The sequence below is a fragment of the Camelus bactrianus genome, chromosome 21 (genome assembly GCF_048773025.1).
Source record: "Camelus bactrianus isolate YW-2024 breed Bactrian camel chromosome 21, ASM4877302v1, whole genome shotgun sequence".
NCBI lineage: Eukaryota > Metazoa > Chordata > Mammalia > Artiodactyla > Camelidae > Camelus > Camelus bactrianus.
Window position 1 is genome coordinate 16,099,281 of NC_133559.1, and position 23,091 is coordinate 16,122,371.

Here is a 23,091-nt window from a genome sequence, read left to right on the forward strand (position 1 = left end):
GTCAGTTTCCAGTCCCTCCTCTATACAATTTCATTTCAGGTACCTGGGGACACCTCCCAAGCTCCCTTCCCAAGTCCTCCTTCACTACACCAAATTCTCCCAGTTCCTCCAACCATTCTTCATACTAAGTTCAATGCCTGGACCAGTGGCTCATGGAGGTTGTACCTCCCAGACTGTGGACCCAGTGATCTTCCCGCTGAGGTCTGTATCTCCTGGAGGCTGACTTCAGGAATCAAGTTGCTCTTCTAGTCTCACACAGAAAGAATACTCAACAAATAGGCCGGCAGAATATAAAAACCAAATAATTAGAATTCGTAAAACTGTAACAGTATTTTGAAAAATTCCTTAAAGGGGCACCAAGACAAAGACAACTCAAAACGTTGCATTTGGAAAGTAAATATAGTGCTTTCTGCACCCAGAAAATTCTCACAGATTTCAAACTAACCCCTTTAATGAACACAACTAGTATTGCCCTAAAAAGCTTACAAGGCAAATTGACCATGCTTTGAACATTTCTAATTAATGTGGAACAGAGCAGAATTGCATGATTCTCCTCCCCAAGACTCCTGGCAGGTATCTGTTTATCTCACAGATATGCTGCTTCCACTGTGATGAGCTGATTTGTAGTGTCTCCACTTTCCCTTTACGATTCTTTTTAGAGTCACTCTGATTTCCATTATTTTCTCCCTTCATTGTTGACCTTTTTCATCTGAGCTTTCCTTTCACCCACCTTTCTGTCCTGAGGAGAGCGTCTTTGCCCAGGTTGCTTTGTACATTTCGATCCAGAGGAACGCCCTTCAGATACTTCGGCGCATCCGCAGATGACAAGGCTGTCGCTGTGTTTATTCTCCCCACATTTGCAGAACTGGGACCAAACTATTGAAAGCAGTTTTTACCTGGCCTCCTTTTCCTCCACAGGCAATTGCTTTCTCTGCAAATGGCTGCACTGGCCAAATAACTGTGTTCACAATTAGCTAATTGCAGGCTCAATGGACCACTTGTTCCTCCAAACTTGGCCATGGGAGTTGTGCGATTAGGCAGAAATTTATCTTTTTATTCCCTTCTGATTTAGAGAGTCACAGCAGATTCCAAATCTAATTGCCGTGTATTCTTTTACAATGTCAATATAAACCTTTTTACATTTTTATTTCCTTTTGAATATTTGTCATATTTCCCATTCTTTTACAAATCACAGCAGTTATGCTTTATATATTGAACTCAAGAAATATGGATTTGAATTAAGTCAGCCCTCTAATAAGGCCCAACTATTATTATTTAAAGGGTCAATCATTAATAGCTAATTATTACTTTCATCCATTTTGTAAACTAAAAAATTAAGGCAGCAGAACCGTTGGTTTGCCAAAGTCATGACAGAGTAAAACTAAAATTCCTAAGTAGCAAATTCCATTTTCCCTCTGGGCATTGAGTTTCCCACAGAGGGTATAAATTAACCTCATCTGCCTCTGAAAGAAAGCACCCTTAAATATTCTCCCAAATTGTTATTACCTGGTTTCTTGGACACTTCAAAAAATGTAATTTCTTTTGGAAAATGGCTTCAAGGGTTTACCTTTTCTCCTACAATGAATGTCCTTTCTTTTCTTAATTTCTGTACGTTTTATTCTAATTTTCTTGTCCAACCAACAGCTACAGAGCACAAAATATGTGCTCAATTTTCAGTTTCATACAAGGAGGTCACCTCCTACTGACGTTCCTCGAATCCACAAAAGAGAAAAGTAGCTGAAAGTAATGAGTTTTCATTTATGAAGTAATTAATATTCATAAGGATTAGATTATATTTGCTTTGAGAGTAACTCAGACACTTTCAGGTTTCAAGAAATTTGCCTTCCAATTAAACACCAGTACATCTCTCCAATAGCTCTTTTCACTGGGCACCCTTTACTATCAAACGTTTATAGCCATCTTGCCTTAGGATCGTCTTAAGTGGAGATAACTGAATGGGCAAAGATTCCTGAAGTCTCAGGAGATCCTAACACACCAGCTTATCTCTCAGCTGTCTCTACCCGGCTTCAAAGGCCTCTGGCATTCTCCTCAACAATTAACATATAAAAAGATCAGGAAAGAATAAGAGCAGAGAGAAATCAGGGGTAAAGGTGCAAGTGGAAAGGCGGGGAGGAACTAAGAAAACAGAAGAAATACTCAAGACAATGCTGAACAGGGAGCTCTAGCTGCCAGGAAACAAAATCTAATAAATCCAGCTGCTGCTCATACGGAACATATTCTAAAACCGGTCTGTCTGTGCACGAAAGATAAAGACTGTGTGTGCAGCCCGCTGACACACGCAGAGGGAGAACGGTGCAAGCGGTCTAAGATGAAAATGCCGCTAAGGGGGGGCCACTTACCCAACACCAGGAGCTCCACCGAGTCCTCGTTCTTGCCCTCCAGGTCGTCAGGCGTGGTGATGACGCAGTAGTAGAGGCCGCTGTCTCCCCACATGAGTTTCCCAATTTGAAGATCTGCATCTGTTATCACAAAAAAAGGACTTGGTCCTCCACTCTGTGCTCTGAGAGGAAAACACTCAACGATGGAGGGTTGGAGGGGGCCCCCTTCCCTGTGTCTGCCGTGTTCTATTTCTTCACCTGGCTGCCAAGATGTTTGCTTTATTTAAAAACAAACAAATAAACAGCAAAACAATAAGAAAAACTAGCATCCCCAAAGTGAGAGAATTAGAGCACGACCAGAAACGGGTCTAGTCCCAGTCAGGTTTCAGGAATAGAAGACAGTTTTCAACCAGGCCTGCAGAGGCTTCTAAAAGCCAAATAAATTCCAGAATTAGTCTGGCCTCCTGGAAATGAGCTGGCTTCACAGGAGTTCTTCAAAATTCAAAGAATCAAATAGGTCACATCAAACTTTGGACCTTCTCTTGTCCAAAGCTTTTAGGGAGCAGGAGAAAATGTGGAATTGGTGCAAAACTACCTGGGGCTTGGGCCATAGCATCTACCTGCAACTTGCACACAGACATCCCTTCCCCCGGCAGAGGAACTTCTTAGAGAAGTCTGCTTTCTGCATTAGAGAAAGGGCAATAAAGGCTGATGTCAAGAAGTAAGGTATTTAAGAAAGCTTTCACTACGCCCATTTCTATTCAGTTCTAATAATAAATTCCTCAGACTGGAGGCCAGGCTCGGGGAAGACTACTTGCAAAGCTCATCTCTGTGTCTTCTCTAGATATTACAACCCTCCACCCTTCCTCCCCACACCATCCCATTAAAGCCATTGGCTAGGTTTCTTGATGCTCTATGTCCTATAAAATCAAAGTGTTGAGGGATTGAAAGGTGCAAGGCTGACATCCTCTTGCATCTGGGGAGAATGGAACCAACCTCCCTCTCATTCCCTAGATTCAAAACAGAAGCATTATTACCATGAACAATCGTGATCTCTCTGCCCCTGTAGAAATCTCCCAGGGTCACGGTTGAGCCCTGTTTGGAAGCTACCACTCGGACAGTCCTCCTGCTGTCTAAACAGTCCAAGTAGGGGTCCCATTCCAGGTTTCTTTTGCTGAGAGACTGGGCCCGGGGAGAGGACATGCCCAAGGATTCCCCCATGCGATCCTGGCAGTAGGACTTGAACTTCCACTGGACGACGGCAGGCTGATGGGAGGACGTGGAGAAGTGGCAGCGAAGCACAGTGGGCTGGAAGAGCATGGCCACCTTCTTCTTGTCAGGCACTGTGACCTGAAGGCCCTCGGCCATGGCTGCAAAATAGAATGAACATGTCCAGATGGCATCCGTATCCTGGACCTCACCTCAACTGTCCACCTTACCTCCCCAACCTGTTCCTCCCCTTGTTTTCTCCATTACAACTCAGAGCATCAACATCTACCTGATTGCCTTGGCCAGAAAGCTGCCCTAACTCCCAATATCCAAATGGTCGCAAAGTCATGTCGACTTGATCTCTTAGCATCTTTAATACTTCCTTCCTCCTCTTTAACCCCACTACCACTGCTTTTGTGTAAACCCTCTTCATTTCTTGCTTATAACTTTGCAATAACCTCTTGTCTGGTCTCCCTGCCTGCAGCTGCCCATATGCAGCCCATTCCCCTTGCTATAAGTTCAGGTTACCTTTCTAAACCTGACTGTTATTGCTCTCCTTCTTTAAACCCTTTGCTCAGCCTCCATGGTCTTCGGGAAAAAAACCCAAAGTTCTTGGCAAGGCATATAAGGTGCTCCAACATCCGCTTCCTCCTCAGCCTCACTTCTTGCAGCACCTCTACTTGCGCACCAGCCTCCAAGGATACCAAACTAAGAGGCTCCCCAAGTGGGATGTGCTATCTCACTTCTCTAGGTCTTGGCACAAGAATGTTCCTTGTTTACAGAATGCTTTTTCCTCACTTCTCTCCCTGGGAAACTCTTTTCCATCTTTCAACATGTAGCTCAAAAGCTTCTTGTAAAGTCTTCTCTGACCGATCAATCCATTTGTCACTTCCTCCTCTGTACCATCAATACCCCCAGCATTCTCCTCCAGACATTAACCATAATAATTTGGCAAGTACTTATTTTCATGCCTCCATCAGACTTGTCAGGTCAGGTAAGGAAGATGTCTTATCTTGCTGTCTTGGCTTGTGGAGCCCATAGCTACTCAAAAAATATGTGATAAATGAGGACAATGAAGCCAGGAAGTATGACTTCGGGAGGAAGTGACTTCCCTTCCAGCTGGTGAACGAGCAAAGGGGACAGAGATTAAGGGGGAAAGAAGGCTTTGAGAGACACGGAGAATGTCTGATCAAAGGTAGTAGACTAAGTTCAAAAGCTTTGAAGGGCAAACCAAAAAAGGAAGCGGGGGGGGGGTAGGTAGGGAGAGTCTAGAAAGCAGATGAGAAGTTCAAGTGGTGAAAAGATCAATTTGAGGCTTGGTGTCCAAGAAAGAGGGAAATTTCAGTGAATGAAAGACCAGGGAAGTGTCTGAGAGGCAAAAGCCTTCTATGAACTCGATGGTAAGACCCAGAAATTCCAAGCAAAGGGAATGGTGAATGGGAGAGTTAAGAGTTTCTAGCTTGATCTGACATTAGAAGCAGAAGTAGAATGATGACGAGAGGCAGAAAAAAGGGATGTGAATAGAAAGACATGATAAATTCAGGAGCCTGCCAAGTCAGCTTCAGGTAGCCTGAGGCAAAGCGTTTCACCCTAGAATCGCAGGTGGACTTAAGATATACAAGAAAGGACTAGTTTCCATGGGGGGGGGGGGGCTTTTTATTACTGCCCGTGTTCATAATGACATCCTGCAAAGCAAACTCGCTCTGACAGCCCAAACACGCACTTATACATGAATATCTCTTTATAGCAGCACCCCTGACAAGGGCAAGATACCATATTTGTACTCACGTCTTCTGATCTCCAGACCCGTGCCACTCTTCAGTGAAAGCACTATGAAAAACTAGGTTCTAATCCCTGTTAGGAAGAAAAAAGGCTTCTGCATTCTATGGAACGGGGAAGCGAACGCAACAGAGTGTTTAAGATTTAGTGTTCTGGACCTACCTGCTCAATAGCTACTATGGAATAAATGAAGGAATGAGTGAGTGAATGAATGACTATTAATATGGGGATTTCTAGGACTGTGCAGAGCAAACGGGTTAAATGACTCACAAACAGCACAGTGTAGTAAAACAGTTGGCATCAAGCAGACATGGCTTTGACTCTCCTCTGGCCATGTACTAATGGTGAAGCCTTAATGGAGCCTCTTCAGTAACCCTCACCTGTAAAATGAGCCTCATATTCCTTACTCACCAGAGCTGATAACACATGTTACCTCACTGGGCGCCTGCAGAGAGTGGACTCCATAGCAGAGGACTGTGACCATGACCAGTGGAGGGCGGATCTCAAATATGAATCCTCTTGTACCTTCCCTGCCTTTCCCCTCACCTCCCAAGATGAAACTCTTGAATCTCAGTGATCATCCACCACCAGTAGGTTTGATTACAGCCGCATTATGTAGCTCACCCCATCAAGGGGCAAATAATGAGTTTTCATTTGGAAGCTCAGAGAAGAACCCCAGTTCCCAGGCTCCACTGCTTCCATTCACCACCCCTCAAATGTTGATGTGGCTGTTTTCATTCTCCCCAACTCACTTGGAAGAGAAGACATTTTTTTTTTTTTGCATTAAATTCTACTGCATTAATTTTAAACCTTGTCATTTGTCTTCAAATCCTTATCCACACACATTTTCCAGGTAACAAAAATGAGACAGGGGGGTGAAATGACTTCACATAGCAGTGGTTGAGGCTGGATAACCAATCACAGGCACTGTTCCAAGGACAAAGCTGTGGAACTGACTAAATCACCTTTCTGCTCTGCTCCCTGCCTGTTCAGGCTCCGCACGAGAATCACATTTCCCAGCCCTTCTAGGATAAATGAAACCAGCAAAGGAGGCAGATGCAGCACAGAAGTGATGCAGGGAGGGCTTGTTTGGGTTATTTTGAGACAGTTAAGTATGCAGTTTTGTTCATCAGATGATTAGAAAGAATAACCTCCTTCTCAGCTCTGTTCTCTGTTAATGAGATTAGCCACTTGACCAAGCCACTGGACTCCCTTAATTATTATTTTTTTTATTGTGGACTCCCTTAATTATTAATAGAGTTTAGTCAATTTGCAGCTCCTTCTATGATATACATGTAAGCTCATACTCCAAAGAATACATTTTCAGAAACATCTGCCTTTTGATAGCATGACAGTTAAAGGCATGGCTTTAGCATGAGTCCTAAGTCAGAACCTAAGCCCTACCACTTCCTAGCTGCATGACCAGGCAAATGACTCAGCCCTGGTGAGTGTCAGTTTCCTTACTGGTAAAAACAGAATAATAGTAACTGTCTCATGGAACTGCCTGAGGGCTAAATAAGATTTTATCCTAAATACTTAGTATAATAGTGGCATACAGTAAGCACTCAATACAGGTAGTTGCTGCTGCTGTCAAGAACAGTCTGTTGACTTCTCTGAAGCCATGAACCTAGAGCTCGGTGAGCACAGATAACAAGGTGTAAGATGCTGAGTGTATAGAGGGCAGAATGGGCAGAAACTGCACACGAATGCTACAGCAGATAACTAGTTCAACAGCAAACCTGCCCATGTGTGGGCGTCACTGCACAATCACACATGCACCTCCCGGAAGTCAGAAATAGAGGGTACCCCTGTGTGTGCGCACAGGCATCGGCATGCAGACGTGTACAGGCAAAATGGAAGCCCTAGGGACCGACACTCAGGATAGCTCTAGAGAGCTGGAGAGGATAGAACTAGGAATTTCAAGGAAACATCAGTATATTGGATCTTTGAGGACCGTAAGAGTGAAGAGTTAGAGAGAAAGCTGAAAATACCAATGCCTGCCTTAGCTCTATAAACCTCAAACTATAGGACAAACGCCACCCAGTTCCCAAGCCTGCCCTAGCCAAGCCTATTAGGAACCCTGTTCCCACTGGAGGGTGAGGTCTAGAATTGCTCTTCTGGCCCTAACCCTGGATTCCAGGGGAGGGCTGCGGTTCCCTAGACCCACTGGGCTGCATGTCTTTCCCAGAAGCTATGTTTATGTTACACTTAGACTGTGTTTCCATCCGGTTTTGCAATCTGTTGGGACCAAAGGCTTGTCCTGAGTTCTGGTCTGCTCGCCTGGGCCCTGATACAAGCCCTTTTTCCTGAAGATTAGTTTTTGTTTCCGACATCCTCACACGTGACTGATCTATACCTGAACCTGTGGTGCTGCTGTCCAGTCACTGCAAAAACTACCTCTCATGGGACCCTACTCCTACCCCAGATCAAGCCCCCCATGGACACTGAGATTTGGCTGGGAACACCCTCCTTCTGACTCCAGTTCTCAAGGGATCTGCCCTGGGACTAGGTTAATGTCCTGAGCTTGCATCCCACCTCTTATCAGCTTTTTGTTTTTCTATGTCACCACTTGTTAGATGCCAAAAACATAGTACTTCTTATGCTACAGTCTATACGAGCTAATAAGAATATCTTTGAATGCCAGGTAAATAAACTAAACATTTTCAGCCTCTTTGTAAATGGTCACCTGTGCGTTCAACCTAAGAAATCTTACTCTCCCATGATTCCAACTACCAGTTATGTCTCTGACCCCCAGCTCCATGAAACCTCACCTGCATGTTTAACAGATACTTCAAACTAAGCATAGCGAAACTTCATTCACCACCTTCTCTTTTCCTGCCTCAACTCTTGCTTAGAAAACCAGCCTTCCTGTCTCCCTAGCTCTTTTGCCAGTACACCCTCTGTCCTATCACCCCAGAAAGAAATCGTAGCTTTGATCATTTCCTCTCCGTCTCTAACCAGCTTCAGTTGGTCACTAATTCTTAATCTCGCTCAAATTTGACCTTCTCTGTTTCCACTGTCACTCCCAGTGGGAATAAATCCGGTTTCTATTCCTTCTACTAGGTAACAATTATGAAATGCTTACTGTATGTTAGAAATTGTGTTAAGCACCATTTATATAGCATCTTAATAAATTCTCTCCAAAAATCCTATGAAGTAGGTATTATCATTACAACCATTTTACAGATGAACAAACTGATTTTCAGAGAATGTATGTATTGTGCCTAACATCTCAGTGTTAGCAAGTGACAGATTTGAACCCAGGCTTGCAGCTCCAAAGCTCTATCGCTTTACGCAAGTCCTCATTATCTCCCGGGTTTTATGACAGCCTCCTCAGTGGTCTCCCAACTTCCAGCCCAACTCTCCCCATTTTTTCTATCTAGAATATTCTTTTTCAAAGGACATAGTCAATCACGGCAGTCCCCTGCTTAAAGGCCTCCAATGAGGAGTCATTTTATTGTTCCAGGATAAAACCCAAATGCCTTGACGTGGGATGTAGAGCCTTCTCCATGATTTAGCCCCATGCACGGTTCAGGCATACCAAGACGTTTTCCATTCTTTAACTATAAAAATATGTTATCCCCTCCACCTGGGGAAACACCAGGCATGTAACTGAGGAGTTGGAGTTTCTGGGAGAGAGACAGAGAAGCACTGGGTGTGGGTCCCACACACACATGAGCACGTGCTGGCACAAGGGGGAGACTGGGACTCGGAGTCCAGGCACTGGTGACACCATAAGGGTCTTGCGTTTTGAAGCTCTTACAAAGACATTTACAGAGGTATGGAAAGAACCCATGTTTCCTCCCACAAAATAAAGCAAGTCTCCCAACAAACTGGAAGGAGACTGCTTAGAGAAGAAAGCAAAAGACAGAAAAAGAAGTGACGTGAAATAAGGGATCCTATGATGTAGAACACATTTGTACAAGTGAGGATTCCTGACTGAAAGAAGCACTGGCTGGCATACAGAAGACTGGAGATTATAGTGGCTTTCTGGGTTTGCAGAGGAGGGGCCACCATTCTTAGACCACCAGACCACTCTTTCCCTTTTTATTGTGCCCCTGATCCTCAGGAAAATTGTCCCTGACTATCTAACTCAAATTCATTCAAAAACATGTTTTAAAATATGATGGTAAGTTCTAGGAAGATAGATTTAAAAGACCAGTCTCTGATCTTGAGAAATTCAATATAAATTTGGTTTCTAACTCTAAGGTCCTTGAAGGCAAGGACAAGGATTTGGCTGACTTTGTATCCCCAGTATACAGCAAGGCCATAAAATACAGCTGAAGCTCACAAAATGTGGAATGAATCAATGAATGAATGAACAAATGAACACGTGAATCTGAAGGGTCTTTCTTAGCAGGTGGTCCTCAGTGCAGAGAACAGATTCTGGCCAATAAGGAGGAAATCTGCTTAAAAGTGGAGTGATGAGTGACAGCTCAGTGCAGCAGCCCCGCTCTCAGCTAGTCACCAGGGGTACCCAGCCACCCAGCCAGAGAGGATCAGCCCCAAGTGCAGACAAGGCCTCCCAGCATGTGGCAAAATAAGTTCCTGCCCCAATTCTCATATAAAGAAAAGGATTCTATACATGACGAATTGTGTTCCTGCAAGGATAACAAAAGCAGTGTCTACAGCAATGCTGTTCTTATTTTAGCACTTTCATTTCGTTCAAAGCAAGTCCCTTTTCCCCATTAGTTGTAAGCTATTCCTGCCAGCATCTTTGAGAGACAGATCCATAAGCACAGCCCCATTTTAAAGAAACAAAGATTGCTGCTAAAGATTATGGAAAATTATCATCAACACAGACAGGCATCTTCAGAAATAAGGCTCACCCATCCCTTAACTCCTCAAGTCCCAGAAGTGGGATCTGACTTCAAAACTGCCCATTCACCAGCATATCTTGGCTTTCAGACTCCTAAGTTTTTTCCTCATTCAGTATGACAATACACATCTTCCTTTTCCTGTCTTTAAGTTAGATCTTTAAGAAATTCATCTTTTTTTTTGTCTTCACATTTTTCACATACTTTCCCAATTTCCTAAGACATTGTTTTAGGAACAGTTGATGGGCAGGTTTTCTAAGTGTAGGAGATAAACAAGGGGTGTCCAAGCATCTCTAGTAGGTTTGCTCCACAGTGTGTCTATCCCTTAGTAGCACTGTCAGCATGGGAGCAAAGCATTCTGGGAAATTCTGACCCACAGGCTCTGTTTTTAAAGACAAAGAAAACACAGCTTGAATCTTTTTCCCCCCACCAGTAGATACTATTCATCTTCTTGATATACTTGGGTTAAAAAATAAATAAAATTTAAAAAACCTTGACCAAGAAGAGTAGGCATTCCCTTGGTGTTTGCCCATTTTCTAAGCCTCGTTCTCCAGCTGGCCTATTGGTCCTGTAGGTCAATCAAGTTCCTGCCAATAAATTCCTTTCCAGCTTAACCTGGGCAGAATCAGTTTCTCTCTGGTACTTGTGCACACAGAGCTTGCCATCCATTAAGCATTACACTCTGTGTGTCCAATGGATCCATGCTTTCCCATTCTCTGCCACCACTGCACAGATGAAAGCCACAAACATATCTCCTTTCTGTCCGATTTGCCTCATCTTCCAGAGATCTGAGATGAGCTCATGGGTAATGTCTAGCTGGCTTACATGCTGTTCCAGTGGGACCAAAGCAGTACTAAAAGAGGTCAGTCTCTACCCTGCAGCGCAGAGGTACTTTGGAAGCTGTCCTGATTCATTCAGATGGGTCAGTCTCTTAGGATGGGCTAGCCATTTGGACAGAGAAGAGTTCCCATAAGAAAGCCCTTATGTACTTTCATCAACTTGTTACCTGTATTTCCAGTATCTCTCACTTGAGCTCCAGACCCAAATAGCTTCATTCTCCATCTGGATGTTACACAAGCACCCCAAACCCTTCTTTTAGTAACAGAACTTCCCAGGTTTTAATCTGGCCGGCCAAGCCAGCCATATATTACCATTTCCTAGCTTCTCCTGCAGCTAATTGTGGCCATGAGACAAGATTCAAGACATAAGTATGGGTGGAGAAGAGGTATGTATTCCAGGTCACCTCTCTAAAAACAAACTACTTGCCCTGGCCCTCTGCTTTCCTTGCTCCCAGTGGCTGAAAAGTGCCTGTCCCTGGAGCAGTCTTGGGAGCAGCATACTGGGAATGGTAGACTCTGTCCCACTCGACCTCTACTGTTACAGGAGAGAGACAAAAACTACGTTGTGTGAGTTCCTATATTTTAGGGTCTCTTTGTTACAGCATCTCATGCTATACTCTAACTAACAGATGCAAAATACTGAACCTGTATCTCCCTCCTTTACATGTTTCTCCTCCTGTATTAGTTCATGTCCACAAACGGCATCCCCGGCAATCCCAAGCCAGAAACCCTAAAGGTAACTTTGACACTCCTTTCTTTCAACCTCCACATCCAACCAAGCCAGGACCACTTCCTTTATCTTTTGTCACTCCATCCACTTCTTTCATTCCCACTGCACGATAGGAGCTCAGGATCTCATCATGTCTTGTCTCTCTTTCTGTAATGGTCTTCTAGCTGGTTTTTGCTGCAAGTCTGCCTATGTCTAATCTACCCTCCACATTGAGGTCCAAATGATGTTTCTAAAATGCACATCTGACCACAGCACTCCCTTGCTCTCATCCTTTTAAAGACTCCCTCTAGGCAGTTCAAGAGTACAAGGGCTCATTTCAGATGAGATGGGGTCACTCTCTTCCATTCCTCCTGCAGCACTAAATTCTCCAACCATACTAAAATATTTGTAATTTTCGGAAAACAACATGTCCTCCCTTAATTCATAGCTTTTGCACATGCTGTTTCCTCTGTAAATTTCCCTTCCTCCATCCCACCCTTTCCCTAGTAACTCCTATGTATACTTCCGGTTTCCTCAGCTATCACTTCCTGTAGAAGCTTCTTCTGGCTCTTAACTGTGGTCATAGAACCCTAGAGAATCACATCACCTTGCCTAAGAATTTCCTATTTAATCATCTCTCTCTGCCGTTAATAACAAGCTGTCTCCCACAGGATTTTAAAGACTCTGATGCATAATAGGTACTCAATACATTTGTTGAATGGTTTAAGTCAGTTGATAGATTGTTTTATTTGTTCCCAATTAGTTTTCCTGCCCTCCTCTTACATTGTTCCCTGGAGACAGGATACACTTATCGCTCCATAGACTATGGGCTTGGCCATATGACCTGCTTTGGCCAATGGAATGTGAGTGCATGTGCCACAAGATTTGTCCCAGCAGAAGCTTAAAAGTCATTTGTGTGGCTTGGCTCTGTGCCCTGCCCCTACCCACCTTAAGACTTCTGCCATGAGAACAGCATGCCCAGATAGTGGCTGCTCCTTCATCCTGGGTCTTGGAATAAGAAGACATTTGGAACTGAGCCAAGTCCACTAATTCCAGCCAGTTCACAACTGACCTGCAACTGACTGCAGCTCTCATGTAAATGAGCAAGTAAATGTATGGTGTTGTGAGCTATTGAGACTTGGGGTTGCCTATTGCTGCATCAAAATGCTGACTAATATTCCTATTTGGGGCTCAAAACAGCTTCCTATGTGCCAAATATTGTGCTAGGAGTTATACATAATTTCATTTTAATTATCACGACAACCCTAGAACTGAAGTTAGCTTCCTCATTTTAAAGTTGAAGAAATTAAGGTAAAAGATTAAGCTAGCATGCAAATCCAGGTCAGTTTGAGCTCAATCCCTCTCCTCCGACTGCCTCCTGATGAGTCAAAGGCCTGGGAGGAAGGACAGTGCAGGATCCCGGCTGAGTGTGAAGGTTCTACTCCTAATTCAGAGCACCACGTCCCGCCGGGCTCCAGACGCTGCAGGAGAACAGGGAAGCAGCGTGTTCTTCTGAGCTCTTCCTTGTTTCTTGGCCCCTAAAGAACTCTAGTCATCCAAAATGCCTTCTTTTATTTTCAGAAAGCCAGAAGCTATCTTGAAGACCGAGATTTTAAGCAGACGTATGCCGCAGCTACATCCTGCGGGGCTCCTGGCTACACGGCACCAGCCCCTCATCCCAGATGGGCTCTAACATGCCAGCAGTATCTGCTGTCACAGGGTCACATCCGCCGCTCCCTCGTGCCTCGCTGGAGCACTCCTCATTCACTCCTTTCCTGTAGATCTCAGGATTAAATTAGAAATACCAAATGCTATTCCTTCTCACTTTTTCCTGCAACATTTCCTTGAGTTCTATGAGGTAGGAGCCTCACTACCCAATGCCCCATAGTAGACACCATGTATGTTCACTTAAATCAGGAGTTCTAGTTTGACCCACCTTAACCAGAAAATAACGTTTCCCTTGGATTCAGGCATTTGAAACTACCAAGTCATATATTAGTCAGTGCACAACTTCTTACTATTTTAACCAATAAGATGCCATAGACTTGGACAAGTCCCTCTGAGCCTTGTTCTTCTCGTGTAAAGGTGGGTAATATCAGCCTTACTTAAAGAAGGACCAAAAGGGGTAATGTACATGAACGCCATTTAACACATAGAAAAGCATTATAGCATGCAAATAAGCAAGAACAACAGTCAGATCATAACTATCTTTATATTTCTGATTGACGGAAGGTTGGCATAAGGGCTAAAATAGTTGAAAGGAGTGAAGAGGTGTGTCCTGCAACAAAAATCTAAGACTAGAACGGACATTCTAGGGCTATGTTGACTAGAGTAGAATCCATCCCATCTGGCCCAGAGCACTTGCCTTGCTATGACAGTCCCCAGTATGACTGCACTTCATTGTTCACAGTGGACCCTGTCCTGTCCACCAAGCACTGCATATATATATGCATGCACACACAGTGGAATATTATTCAGCCAAAAAAAGAGTGAAATCTTGCCATTTGCAACAACATGGATAGACTTTGAGGCCATTATGTTAAGTGAAATAAGACAAAGAAAGACAAATACTGTATGAACTCACTAATATGTGGAATCCTAAAAAAGAAACAAAAAAACAAGGTCATAGATACAGAGAACAGACTGGTGGTTGCCAGAGATGGAGGGTGGGGGGAATGGGTGAAGAGGGTCAAAGGATATTAACTTCCAGTTATAAAATGAATAAGTCCTGAGGATATAATTTACAGCGTGGTGGCTATAGTTGATAATACTGTGCTGCATATTTGAAAGTTGCTAACAGAATAAACGTTGAAAGTTATCACATGAAAAAAAATTTGTAACTGTGTAATGATGGATGTTAACTGGATTTACTGTGGTGATCATTTCACAATATATACATGGAATCATGTGGTACACCTAAAACTAATACAATGTGATATGCCAATTTTATCTCAAGTAAAAATAGTAAAATAAAATTACATGTCAAAAGGAGAAAAAACAGATTAAAAGACTCAGATCCCATGGATATACAGTTAATTTGTGGAGAAGATGGGACTAGAACCCAGTCCTCAACCCCCAGGTCAGGGTTCTTCCACTAACCAAGTCCTGGTACTAACACTACTAACATGGTGCTAAGCACCAGGTACTTGCACAAAGACCGCAGCATAGAACTAGCACAGTGTTGCGCTAGGACTAATCCCCAAGGCTGTATAAACTAGACACTCAGTAGAATCATGTGAGTCTAAAATCTAAAGAGTGATGGAGGTAGTGAAACAACCCCCCTCTCCTGGTCCAGAGACATGCATCCAGGCTGAGGATGGTGGGGAGTGGAAAAAGCTGAGAGAAAGTACTGAAAGAAGATGCTCCGGTATGAAAAAGGTCTCTTCCACCAGGGAAAGTAAAACAGACAAGGGAGGGAAGTGGAAAGGTACACAGGACAGGAAAGGAGATAATGACAGTTGAGCTGTCAGGAATCCCTAAAAGCAACTCTTCCTTCTCCAGGACCAATCACACTTTCTCTCTCCATACCCAAGCCCATCCCCACATGGTCACCAGGCATCTACCTGAATGCAAACCAAAGTAGGTAACAACCATTCCTGGATGCCTCCCTTCTTGCTGCAGGCTGGGCGAGGAGGCACTCTGAGGCACCTACAATACTGAGCACAGATCTCCGTGACCACGTCCCCAGGGGGTACTCCGTAACTGTGTTCACAGTTCCATCTCTGGTGTCTCCCCTTCCAGATTATGAGCTCCCGGAAGGCAGGGCTGTCTTATTTACCCCAGTGCGATGCCTGCATGTGGCAGTAACTCAGCAGCTGCCTGTGCATGAACAAATGTCTTAACTCAGCCATCACCTCCTCCGAGAGTTCGTTTCAGAGCTGCTCCACTCCTACCCCAGGTTCGGGGTGGGTGTGCCTGGTCCACATTCTCGCAGCACCTCTGTGCCTCTTGTGGTTCTTATCACAGGATGTTTTACCTCCTTATCAAAATTACCTGAAAACTCTTTTGAGTCAGACTAGACTGACACCTCTTTGAAGGCAAGGAATATGACTTTTCTCTCTTTATTCTCAGCACCTATCATAATGCTTGGAAACCAGAGGAATTTCCTAGACAAGCATTATGATAGGTACTGAGAAGGAATTTACTAGATGCTTGTAGAAAGGATGAATAAATGAACGGATACAACCAGAAGGGTACCAAAAGGAATGCTAATAGAGCAAGCACTCTTCATCACAGAGAGACCCAAAAGACCCATCTCCAGGAAAATGCCCCTCCTGCTCTCAGAGTGTGTGCCCGGAGTGTCGCTGCGGCGTTTCTCACAGCCTCTGCTGCCAGGAAGGGATGAGACGCCATCCGTATTCAGGAACAAAGACAAAGTGAACCCTCCTCAAGTCTTACTGCTAGATGGCACCTGTTGCTAAAATAGCAGCTGGTGAGCATTCTGTTTTGTTCAAAGCAACAAGGACAACGACAACAACAACACAATCTATTATGGGAAGCAGCATCACAATGACAATAAGAAATCATGAGGCTAAATATACAGCAGAAAGCAATACAGAATTTTTGCAATGAAAGACGAGGAAGGAGCTGCTGGAGCCTGAGGGTGGGGGGAAACTGAAGTGTTGATTAGAAATTGCTCAGCCTGCATTAAAAGAGAGAAACAAGAAGAGGGGGAGGGGAGGGGAGAGGGAGAAAAAGAGAGAAGGGGGAGGAGAGAGAAAGGGAGGGAGACGGAGAATGAATGTGTTTTTTCCCTGGCTCTCTGACTCATTTTTAATCTGTCCTTTCCTTCCTCCCTCCCTTTCTACCACCCCCTCAAGAGAGAATTCATTGATTGGGCTGGACTAAAATGTCTTACCTTTCCTCTCCTGGTTGCTCTGTGAATGATGAGAGTGAATCCATCTCAGCCTTGACTGCTCCTGTCTCCTCCCCACCTCCCCCTCCCCCGCCGCCATTGTTAGAGCCTCTACTTTGCTGAGGCTGAGAGGCCCGGCCACGGTAGAATGAGGGGGACACGGAAATTGGGACCAGGGAATGCCAGTGGGTGATCAGTGGGATCTCTGGAGCCAGCCCCACTTGCAGAGCGTGGAAGTCCCAGCCATCTGACAGCTGAGATGGCCCTGATAACAAACCTGTTGCCGGGCTCCCAGGTAGGAGGAGCAACCCCTCCAGGAGTGGATGGAAGAAGGCACAGACAAGGCAGCAGCTCCCCTCCAAACAAAAACCCACCCCCACAACACAAAACCCAGAGAGGCAGCCTCGGACAGTGCAAACAGGACTGGCCTGGGGTTGGGGGAGAACTGGGTTCTAATCCCTGCTCCAGCACAAACTTGCTGTGTGCATACTACTTTCTCTGAGCCACCATTTGCATAGACTGAGAAGGCTGAATGAGATGGTCCCTTTCAGGGATACAAGTCCATTTCACAAAAAGCTGTTAGCCATCTAGCAAGGGCTATTATGTTCCTCTTCTGCCCGACTCCCTGCAAATCCCTAGGGGGCTTTCCTTTGGGTACACCCCAGAGTGTCTGGCAGAGAACCTCTGATTCAGGGACACCCCCACCCCACCCAGACGCCTGGCTGACTTCTGGGAGGCGGTGATACAGGCTTAAGGCCACAGTTCCCCACAAATACGGTAACTGAGAAGTAGAGGCGAATTAAGGACGTTCCGAATCAGTGAGGGTGGAAGTGGAAGGCACTGGGAGGCCAGGGGAGTGGGGAGGCATGGATCAGCCAAGCCCTGAAATTAGAGATGATTCATATTTGAATAATGTGGGAGGGATGAACTCAGAGCAGCCAAGAGAAGAGGCTAACTCAGCTTAGCGCCCCCCTCAAAACACCTAAACCTAGCAGGGGGCAAGAGCCAGCGTTAGGGGCCCTTCATTTGAAATAGGAGGAAAAAAACTGAGGCAATTGATAATTTTATTCTGAAGCTAAGGGAAATAATGTTTTTGCGTTTCTGCTTAAATATATTTTATCTTCTTTCAATCACTTGCCTTCGATATTTTAAATTAGTTCCTTTTTCCCTACTGACTTGATTTTTCCCAATCTTCTGGTTGGTGCCCCCAAAGGGGACAAAACTTTATTCGGGGTACTACTTTGCATTTTCTCTCCTGCCCCTCACTGCCCTATTTCTGTCCTCACCACCTTTCTGCTCCTTTGTTCTTCTCTTCCATCACTTGGTTTCCACCTTGTTGCCTCAGACCCAGTCCAAACTACCTAGCTCTTCCTAACCCCTCCACCACCACCCGAGAGGACTGCTTTGTGAATCTCTCAGGACTGCCCACCCTGCCAGGCCTCCTATCTCTCAACCTCGCGGAGCGTCTTGTGGGATGGTGTACTAGGAATCGGAGCCTTTCCAGCCCTCAGGAGGGAGGGGAGAAAGTTCACCAAAACAGGAGGGGGAAACACGAAGGTCCCAGCCAGAGCAAGTGACTCTAATGTTAAGGGAAGACCTACCTTCTGAATATCTCTTCAAATTATCTTTATCAGGGGGTGTTTCCATCTGTTTATTGGGAGAGGAAAGCTCTTCTCTATGGGACCACTCCGCAAACGGTACCAAATGAGAGAGCAGGGTCCGAAACTCCACAGCCAATCAAGCCTCCAGCCCCATCTCCTTCCTCATCCTTGTTCCCCTGCACCCCTGAGAGTCACAGGAAAATGCCCCTGGGGCTCCCGGCTTCTCCAGGGAAGATATTAAGGAGACAGTTCTCTACCTTCAACATCCAGAAAACCAGTTCTCTTAATGAGTCTCCTGAGCTTTCATTTTTTCCCAACCAGGCTCTTCCCAGGACTCACATCATTACAAAGTCAGGATAAAACAGAGGAAGAACCGTTGTGTGGAAGGGGAAATGCACATTCGAAAGAACAATCTCATATCTCGACTGAGTCAAAACACCTGCATCTCGAGCCGTCTCACTTGCAATCGGGCTTCTCTCCGCCTCCCCCATCATTCTATAACACACACACACACACACTCACACACACACATACACTCACACACACAGAGCCCCCTCCCCCACTTACCACCAGCCTGCTAAGCAGCTGTAAACGCGATGGTGGGGGAACTGGGGGTGGGGAGGGGTGGGAACAGTACCAGTACAGGAATACATATAAAGTTATTCAGCTTGGGAGAAAATGCCTCTTACCTGTGAGCCAGAAGAGAGCAACCCACGCCAGCAGGACCCGGTCCATTTTGCCCAACTTCCCATCCAGATTCAGGAGTGAGGGAAGTGGGAAGCGGCAGAGATGGGAGGATCTAGGTAACCGAGTGGCGGAGGCGGCGGCGGAGCTGCGGCTGCGGGCGCGAGCGGGGGCCCCCGGCGTCCCTGGGCGCCTCCGCCCGCCGGGCTGGCCGCGCAGGCGGGGCCGGGGGCCGGCCGCGCCGCTGGCCGCACGCGCGCGGCCGCGGGCTCCCGAGGTCCGCGCGGCGCTCGGCGGCGCCTTCCCCGCCGGCTGGCGCACCCGCACGCCCGGCAGCGCGGCCGGCCGAGCGCCTTCTCGCCGCAGAGCGCGCCGCGCGGGGGAGCTCGGCCGCCGCCGCCGCCGCCTCCTCCTCCTCGCCCCGCCGCCCGCCGCCCCGGGGCTTCCAAAGTTTCTCGGTCACGTGCGCGCCCCTGCGGCCCGGAGGTCAGCGCGCAGTGACAAAGTACACGGGGGAGAGGGGGCGCGGGGGCGGTGGCCGGCGGGCTGCGCGGCTTCTCTCAGCCAAGCGAGCGTTCGGGACCGAGCCAGAAGCGCGCCTGGGGACTCGAGGAGGGGGAGTCTGGGTATGCACGTGGCTGCGGCCATCTGAACTGGGAGAGAGGGACAGAGCTGCAAGGGTGGGGACCTGTAGGGACTTGGCATGACTTGTCAGCAAGTCCGCTGGACGACTGTGTGTGCTTTGCTTTAAGCCCCCACCCCCACCCCAATTCCCGCCGCTCCGCCCCCTTCCCTGTTTGATGGTGGAAGGAACCAAGAGGCCCCCGCAGAACTGGAAAATGTAGGCGGGAATCCCGCGTCCTAACTTTCTCCCGTTGAAACGTTGTGAGGTAGGATAAGGGCACACGGCTCTTTAGCAGAAAATACGTAAAACTGGAATGAAGTGAACAATTAGATGGCTTACATTTGTCCAACACTTACTCGCTTTTTGGTCTTGGTGCATTTGTCTAACACTTTACAGTTTGCAGGGCTCATACACACGGATTACTTAACATTTTTTTAAAAAAGGATTTGTCTTGTTTGTGTAGGAAAGGATTCTAAATGTATGTGTTTCATGACAACCAAGGCTACAAAGACGAGAAGACTTCCTGCCATTAAGAAGCCTCATCTTGGGTCCAAGGAGAGGGAGGAAGGTCAGACCATTAAACATGGAAACAGAGCAAGTGCAATAATGGAGATATGGAGAAAATGCCCTCGGAACATGAAGGAAGGAACAGTTTAGTGAAGGGGGTGGGGGGGGAGTGGGCAACACCACAACAAAGAAGGGGTAACATCTCAATGGGCATTTGCAGACTAGGCAAGATTTGGGCTGTTCAGGGATGGTTGGTGGACCGGGGGCAGGGCAGGAGGAATTCTGGGCAGAGGAAAGAAAGGAGACAAGGCAGAAAGGCATAAAATTCCTCCGAAAACAGAGTGGTTCTAGGCTTCAGGAGAGTCCCTGGAGAGAAAGACTCCACACACTTAGAAATGAGTGTACGTATACATGAAACGGGGATGAGATAGGAATATCAGAAACGGTGAGAACTGACTCAGGACAGTGGTCTTTCATGGTTGCCTGACATCTGAATTCCCTTCTTATTTTTAAGGAACTTATTTTAAGGAACTGCGGAAGCCAAAAAGTCTAGAACCATCTCCCCGACCGCAGCAGCTGAAGTACAGGCCCGGGTCCCGGGCATGGCCAGCGACCCTCTCACTCAGAGCTTTCTGAATTGGGAGGATGTGATGCAGGAAGCAGAGACAGCAGGGAATCGGTTCAGCCACTAAGGGGGCAGAGGCATCCGGTGTCCATGGCCGGCAGTGGTAGAGTTCCAGCCAGCAGACTACTCTGAGGTGTGATTTTGGCTGTGCTCTTCCTTGTGTAGCCTCTCCGGGTTCCAGCCCATTTTCCACATCTGGCTCTTCAGCCCTCCTGGCAATTCGGTGAGCCACCCAGTATCCTCTCATAAATTCCCTGTGCTTATTTTGGCCAGAGATGATTTCTGATGCTTGCAGTTAAGAACACTGACTAATATGCTTTGTGAGAGAGATCTGGAGGATTATTTTCCTTCATATACAAAAGTAAATATATACGTACATGCATAAATGAATAAAAATAGACAATAGAAATAAAAGAGGTACCTGACATTTGTAGGTTTCCTACTAGGGTCTGCACACACAGCCCTAGATGTTTTACAAGCTTTCTCATTTAATCCTAATGAGCAAACTCAGGTCCAGAGAATTTAACTTCTCTAAGACCAGGTGGCTAGTAAGTGGCAGACGGAGGATTTGAATCGAGGTTTTTTTTTTGACTCCAAAGCACATCCCCTTTGCACTATTAAAGGAACATCTAGGCCAGAGAGTTGATAGGATGATGCATTGCATTGTCTACAAATTATTTGCACACATTTACCATACGTGTGTGTATAGGCACAGGCACACTGCATGAGAGTTTGAATAGTGTTTAATATCTAAACATACATAATGATGCTGTCTTATGCAAAACTTGATGTGAGAGCTAAGAAATTGGGAATGGGAGCTGGACTGAGCAAAGGGAACCTGGATATACACGGAAAGTAGAGAGTGAAAGCCCACAGAAATGAGCTTTGAATGTGTGCCTGGAGTTTGTGCCTCTGTACGTAGGCAAGGAGTCAGGGCACTTGGGGAAGAGCTTGTGCCAGAGTGAATCACAGAACGCAAGGGTCTTGTCCATCACCCCAGGAATTTGTTTTCTGTGGAGCACTCCACGTGACTATCTTCTAGCAAGAGAAGTGCAGTTGGTCAGCATCTTCCTGAGTGGGTGGGGCCTGGGCCATCCCTAAGGAGATACTAAGTTGGGCCAAATCACGTGTATGCCCCTCCCCAACGCACATGTTATTACCAAGGTGATGGAGGATGAAGAGAAACTTCAAGGGTACACCTAATGATTCAAAACATGCAGCCTAAAGAATGGAGGAAGGAGGAGAGTGGGACAGTGGTGTTAGTTTGCTGTGTTGGTGGTGGTAGCAGGATATGACCCCAGAACCCTGGTGCTCTTCCAAGTGTGGTTTTTGAACTTCTGGCATCAGAATCACATCAAAGTCTTTGCTTAAATGCAGATTACCTGCTCTACAAAAAAACCCTATAAGATCAGAAGCTCCTGGTGGGGCTTGGAAATCTGCATTTTAACTGCCTTACTCAAGTGCTTCTGAAGCTCGCTCATGTTTAAGAAGCACTACCTAATCACTTTTTTCTTTTCCCGGGAAGTTGTCGAATTGATGCTTGCGATTCAGATCCGGTTAAGCTCCAGTTGTCCATTATCCTGGCCAAATAGGACAGAACCCCTATAGAGATGAATTTTTCACCGCCAAGAGAAGGGGCTGGGTCCCCGACACTTCAAACTTCCTCCTGCAAACAGAGATGGCAGCGTGTAGGACTGTGTGGGACCAGATCACGACTCCCAGGAAGCCACCGCTGGAATTGTGTATGATGGGGAGAAAGTGGGGACTAACAGGCTGCTCCGCCAAAGCTGTACCCTTTAGAACAGAATTAGGACATGGAGAAAAGAGAAGTGAACCACCGCAAGGAGACATGCTGGTAGCTGGTAGCAACCACAGAGTTATAAATATAATGCAGCTGAATCCTCTCTAAAACATGATTTCATTGCAGGCACATAGGCATGCATGCACATGAATTCTGCTGAACGTAGGTCTTTTTAAAGCACACAGATAATATCCCATTTCTCCTTCTCCTCTCTGATCTCAACTTCCAGGAGGAATCTATGAGATGTGATTTTAAAACAGATTCCATGCTTCTTATCGAGGTTTTGCTCATCTTTCCTTCCCTTGTACTACCTTTTCAGGTTGTTATCTTCTCCATCCCCTATATCTTCAAAACCACCTTCAATGAATTATGATTTTTAAAAAAAATCTAATCTACTGTAAAGCATAGGGAACTATATTCAATATCTTATAATAACCTACATGGAAAAGAATCTGAAAAAATATATATGTGGAGATATATATATATATAACTGAAACACTTTACTGTACACCCAAAACATTGTAAATCAACTATATTTCAATACAAAAAGAAATCTAAAGTGAGAAACTAAAAATAAATAAATAAGTAAATAAATAAATAAATAAATAAATACTGGTGACTCGAGGCACCTTGTACTCAAAACTGGAAACATTTTCAAGCCCTTTCCTATTGAAAAATAAATTGTTTCATTAAGAAAATGC

General features: G+C 45.7%; 1 protein-coding gene and 1 long non-coding RNA gene across 5 annotated transcripts in view; one reads left to right on the forward strand and one right to left on the reverse strand.

Moving 5' to 3' along the window:
- The window catches only part of ILDR2 (immunoglobulin like domain containing receptor 2), a 61,102-nt gene extending 41,548 nt beyond the window's left edge, over positions 1 to 19,554 (reverse strand). The window contains exons 1-3 of one of the 3 annotated variants that reach the window (XM_074349753.1): positions 18,838 to 19,554; positions 3,377 to 3,709; positions 2,361 to 2,480 (exon numbers count right to left, since the gene is read on the reverse strand). In XM_074349753.1, coding sequence (XP_074205854.1) covers positions 2,361 to 2,480; positions 3,377 to 3,709; positions 18,838 to 18,883 — 499 coding nt within the window. In that variant the 5' untranslated portion in view covers positions 18,884 to 19,554. The remainder of the gene's footprint in view (positions 1 to 2,360; positions 2,481 to 3,376; positions 3,710 to 18,837) is intronic. The other 2 variants (XM_074349751.1, XM_074349752.1) reach the window with 2 other exon arrangements.
- On the forward strand, positions 19,254 to 23,091 carry LOC123616530 (uncharacterized). 2 transcript variants are annotated; one of them, XR_012501372.1, is made up of 4 exons: positions 19,258 to 19,458; positions 19,921 to 20,025; positions 20,479 to 20,812; positions 22,115 to 23,084. It is a non-coding gene; the product is annotated as an uncharacterized LOC123616530 (long non-coding RNA). The 2 variants fall into 2 exon arrangements; XR_006724534.2 differs by having other exon boundaries at positions 19,254 to 19,458; positions 20,479 to 23,091.